This window comes from Cryptotermes secundus, unplaced genomic scaffold, assembly GCF_002891405.2.
Source record: "Cryptotermes secundus unplaced genomic scaffold, Csec_1.0 scaffold167, whole genome shotgun sequence".
Classification (NCBI taxonomy): Eukaryota; Metazoa; Arthropoda; class Insecta; order Blattodea; family Kalotermitidae; genus Cryptotermes; species Cryptotermes secundus.
Window position 1 is genome coordinate 35,914 of NW_019742553.1, and position 5,409 is coordinate 41,322.

General features: G+C 40.3%; 1 protein-coding gene across 2 annotated transcripts in view; it reads right to left on the minus strand.

Annotated features, from left to right (window-relative positions):
* LOC111873299 (dmX-like protein 2) overlaps positions 1–5,409 on the minus strand; it is a 196,670-nt gene that overhangs the window by 27,046 nt on the left and 164,215 nt on the right. For both annotated transcript variants that reach the window (XM_023867896.2, XM_023867897.2), the window contains exon 51: positions 2,460–2,619. In XM_023867896.2, coding sequence (XP_023723664.1) covers positions 2,460–2,619 — 160 coding nt within the window. The remainder of the gene's footprint in view (positions 1–2,459; positions 2,620–5,409) is intronic.

Here is a 5,409-nt window from a genome sequence, read left to right on the forward strand (position 1 = left end):
ATAATGAGGAGCTTCATAACTTGTACTCTTCTCCAAGTATAATTAGAATGATCAAGTCAAGGAGGATGAGGTGGGCAGGGCATGTAACACGAATGGGGGAGACGAGGAATGCATGCAGAACATTGGTGGAAAAGCCAGAAAGAAAGAGACCACTGGGAAGACAAAGGCGTAGGTGGGTGGACAATATTAAAATGGATCTTAGAGAGATAGGATGGGATGGTATGGATTGGATTGGTCTGGCTCAGGATAGGGACCAGTGGAGGGCTCTTGTGAACAAAGTAATGAACCTTCGGGTTCCATAAAATGCTGGGAAATTCTTGAGTAACTACAGAATTGGCAGCTCCTCAAGAAGGGCTCAGCTCCATAAGTGAGTAAGTAAGTAAGTAATTAGAAACAAACTGTTCATTGCAGAAATATTCATCATGTACTAGAATTTTATGCTTACATATTTATCCTATCTCAAGACCATACAACTTCGGGATGTGGATTATATTCAGGTTAATACAGTAACACATTTTCTAACATAATTTCAAACACACTGATTGAGGCTAGCTCTTTCTAAGGGACCCAACAAAATAGGTGTTTTACCTCACCTGAGGATGGAAACAGATCCAGTTTCTGAAATGTCGTGTTTTTTCTTAGTTATCTAAAAAACCAGGACGATGGATAAAGTCCGAAAACCCAATATCTCTGTGTAACATTTTGGGGTTAAAAATGAATACTAAGGAATGATAAAACTCGAACATTAGATTGCATCTCACTCCTACCTAATTTTTGGACTATTCTGGAAGTTCTCTGACTCTGTGAGTGAGAAGTAGCACACTTCCTAAAGTTTCAGAACATTAGATCAGAGCCACTTGCGGTTGAAAATAAACAACAAAAAGGATCATTAAAAATTGAATATCAGACTGTATTTCACGCAGTTCTCCTTTTTCTATTATTTTTACAGATCTATTCCTTTGTAACAGAAAAGAAATATGCTTTGAAAACAACAAGGGTCATGGTGCAATATATAGTTATCAAAATATGTATCAGGAAGGCTACAGTCCTGTATATGCAGCCAAATGTTTAGTCTGCATCTTGCCATCAAGAAACTACAGGAAAGCAGTGTGAGATTGTTAAGAGGAAACAGCATGTGACAGCAAATATGCAGTGAAAATGTAATTTATTCATACTAACTGAAACACGTATTTAATTAAAAGCACGCACACACACAGATATATATATATATATATACACACACACACACACACACACACACACACACACATATGCACTCTCCATTTTGCTTTCAGTCTTTTGCCTCAAATTAGCATCTAAATTAAGATTATATTTAAAGTGCCATGTTCAATGTTTATAACACCTGATACCATCAGTGACTATCATATTGATTTGTCTTAAAGAACACAATAACAGTGAAAGTAAAATCATTAATATACTTGCAGATGGAAAAAGAGGAAAGCAGAGAAAAGAAAAAAGAAAGAAGTAGATTAGTGGCATCTGTGCTTATTGTGGAAAGCAAATAAACTTAAGAGCAATTAAAAAAGTAATTCATTATGAACAATTTTATGTTCACAATTGCCCATACCAGAAACCCAGTTGTCACATTCATGCATATGGGCAAACAAAATGATTTACAAATATTCTTACATTAATCAGTTTAGCAGGTACTTTGCATCAAATGGAGTGTCTACTGTGAAGCTCATTCCTTTCCTTATGACATGCCAAGTAGAAGAGAATTTTATGAAGATTATTTCAAAGGACTAATTGTTTTCAACAACCCATTTTGGAAAACTAATGCAGTTCCCATAATACACAAAATATCGTTCCAGATTAGAGTTTTTGGACTCTGTCCCTCATTTAATATTCTAATATTTGACAATGGTGTGGTAAAGGTATCCCTGGTCTGTAATTAATTAAGCACCATGTTATGAAGTTGTATGGGGAAAAGAAGGTACAGCTCTACCATTCTTAACTTTGGCACTAGATGGAGGTGAGTTGTCAGCTTTACAAACATGTTGATTTACCTCTCAGGGAAAAAGCCCCCTGATAATTGTCACATAGGAGGCTGGGTGCACCTCATGGTGGGGAGAAAAACTCGTGCCCCTGCCGGGAATCAAATCCTGACTCCTCGACCATCCAGCAAGTAGCCTAGTTGCTGTACTGAGAGAGATATCCTGGCTGTCAGTCCAAAAACTCACTAATTCTGAGTGTTATGTACTAACATCAGAACCCTTTAGAACTGATAAAACATCTTCTACCCTCATCTCCCCCAATCCCCAACAAATGTATAAGTTATTTACTTCCAGTGTCTAATTACTAAAAGTAAAGGGAACATTTAACAGGATACAAAAATGTTTAAGTCCCAACATTCTCTGTTAATATCAGTGAAATCATTTCATTTAGCAATGTCTGTAGAACAAAGCTTCAGTGACCCAAATTGAAAACTGAGTACATACCACTGATGCTCCTCTGCCTGTCTGTCCACCCAATCCAGGCTGAGGACTGGAGGGGTTGTTCCCATAGTTCTGTACAGCAGAAGATGACTGCGCCAGCATCGGTCGGTCAGCTGCTGTTTGAATGACCAAGAAACTAGATGCTGGCAATGTCTCAGGTTCCCTGTATATCATACATAATTCATGATAATTTACTATTTGAATTATTGCATAGCTAAATGATATGAAACCTTCAGACTCTGCAGAACATAATGCAGGAATTCATTAACATACTGTTCCACAAACATAACAAATAAGCTAAATCCAAACAACAAAACTGGAAGATTTGTTATGAAATTAAACTTGTGTAAAAGGGCTCAGTTCAACTTGAATATGCCTTTTATCAACAATCTCATCTCCTTCGCCTTTATGTTTTCCTTTATCTTTCTGCTGTACAAGTGGGATGACAATGAGTCCACTGGTCCTGTGGCCTCAAATGGGCCCACTGGCAGAATTACTAACAGGAAAAACCACAGAATTCAGAGTAAAGCCAGCCCATGCCATTTTGTCCATCACAAATCCTACATTTTCATATGACTGGAACAAGACTCTGTGGTGAGAAGCTGGTAACTAGCCATGGAACAGCTCACCATCACATTAGTAATTATGTATTCTGGTGGCCATGTATAATTTTCAATTGTCATAACCTTAAGGTAATAAAGGGCCCCAAAAATATGTATGGAAAGAATGCTGCTGAAACGTGAAAAGGTCTTGGAGACCGAAATTTGGTTTTGGGTAGGACGTACCAAATTAAAGAGACTATCACAAATATATCAAATGAATATGTATATATTAAATAACAAATACAAATACAACCTAAGTACCTGGAGGTAATAAGCCTCCAAGAATCACAATCGTACCGACCAGAAAAGGTGAATTGACTGCACAGTTCAGGGTCCCACAACAGAATGGATCACTCGCGTTGGACCTCAGCAGACGGGAATCAGGAAGTGGAACATTGGAAGGGGTAAGTAGTAAGAAAGGGGGTGGGGGACGCCCTCTGACGTAACGTAGACCCGGCGTTACACTGCAATGACGAAGAACTAAGATGTAGGCCGGGTTTGCCACACTGGTGGTTAGGCCAAAGGAAAGGAATGCTGAAACAGCATGTTGAACTACATGGTAGTTGTAATCAGGTCATTAGGAAGTTGAAGACGAGCAGAAGTCAGCTGTTAAATACCCATGGTTGGGGATACACAAGAACCAAATGATAGAAGATTTTTAAGAGGTGCCATAGCCACCATGCCCAAGGCCACCTCAATATTACGAGTGAAAGTTTATATGGCAGATACCGCACTCACCCTAATAGCTTGTTAAGCCTCCNCTAAAATTTTTGGAGAACACTTACCAATGCTCCCAGAAGTGCTTGAGAGTGCGATATTTCTGGAAACATTCCCCTTTGTGAAGTGGCATTATACAATTGCAAATGTAGACAGTCATAGTCCTTTTTTTTTGTGAACTGCGCAAACACGGCATTGCATAGAAGAATGCTTCCCCTTGGAATGTTCAATCGTCACGATTTTCATGAGGGTATGTTTCCGCATATCACCCTGAGAGTCGCCCGGGAGTGTCCACATGAGGCCTGCGTGGGGTGGGAGTTCATGGGCTAGGTTGCACTAAGTCTGTCAGACTCTGGTTCTGCCGCCACCATCTGGTCTGTAGCCCAAGCCTTTGCCACATTCATCAGAAATGCTTTGCATTTCAAATTAGAATCAGGGTTTAAATTTTTGCAAAACCAAAAATGAATTGAAAATGGCACAATTTATAAGCCACAAGGCAACTTTCACTTTTATTATCTGTGGCCACAATTCTTTGTTGACCCCTGTCACTTCCACTGTCTGAGTCACTAATCACTACTCCTCCACAAGGCACGTCAGATAGCTCATCGGAAGAGAAGTCAGAGAAATCGCTTGCCTTCAACCGCTTTTGTCCTTGAAACATATTCCCCTCTACTAACTTCCTGCTTTGTACATAAACAGCTGAAAAGGACAAAGTTTATTTTCTTTTGGAGTAGGGACCCTAGCCAGCCAGGTCAAGTTACTGAATGCCTAGCATTCCGAAGATTTATTACGCAGTATTCATTGCAGCTGTGTGGCGCCAGAGCAAGGTACAGTGTGTTACAACCTAACGTGTCCTCAAAGCAAAATATCATGCGATTGGTCCGCCATGTTATAAAGCGAAAAACCTTCTAAAGGGTCCACGGTCCGCAAAGTGTTAAGAGAATTGAGATCAACCAATTTACTAGATTCCAGAACCACAGACGTAAATGATGTAAGATATTAATAATAATGTAAATATACCCCCTTGTGTTTCAAGGTCATTCCAGTAACCCCCTCCTTGAAGAGATACTTTTAGGGTCAGGGACGGTACGGTGTCAGCGATAAACGCCGATAGGCTGAATTAAGTGTATACCCCTCCAGACACCCTGTTCTTGAATCCTGTACCTTCTAAGTCACCCAGTCCATACTGTTCCTTTTGAGAGGCCAACCAGCTAACAGGCTACAGAGAGCACCTGAGGTTAGACGTAGCTAACTAGATCAGGGAGACAGATTGCACAGCTACAGTCTGGAGGCAGCTCAGATATGCTGTACCTGAGGCGGCTCCATTCTTCTACTTAACCACTGCCATCGGCACCTTCTTCATTGAAGCACCATTGTGTAAGATTAATATTTTATTAAGACTAACTGAACTGCATTGTATCTACAGAAAACTGGGTTCCTGTGGTGAAGTTCCACATTGTGGTCTTCTGGAAATGACACTGTGCAGTCTGGTAGGTAGTTACTGATGTTTCAGAGGCATATGCTACCTTCATCTCCTACTCTGAAGATAGAAACCACCTACCAGACTCCACGGTGTCATAAGCCAGAAGACTATAATATTGTGACATGTTGACCCCTACCCCCCCCCCCCCCCC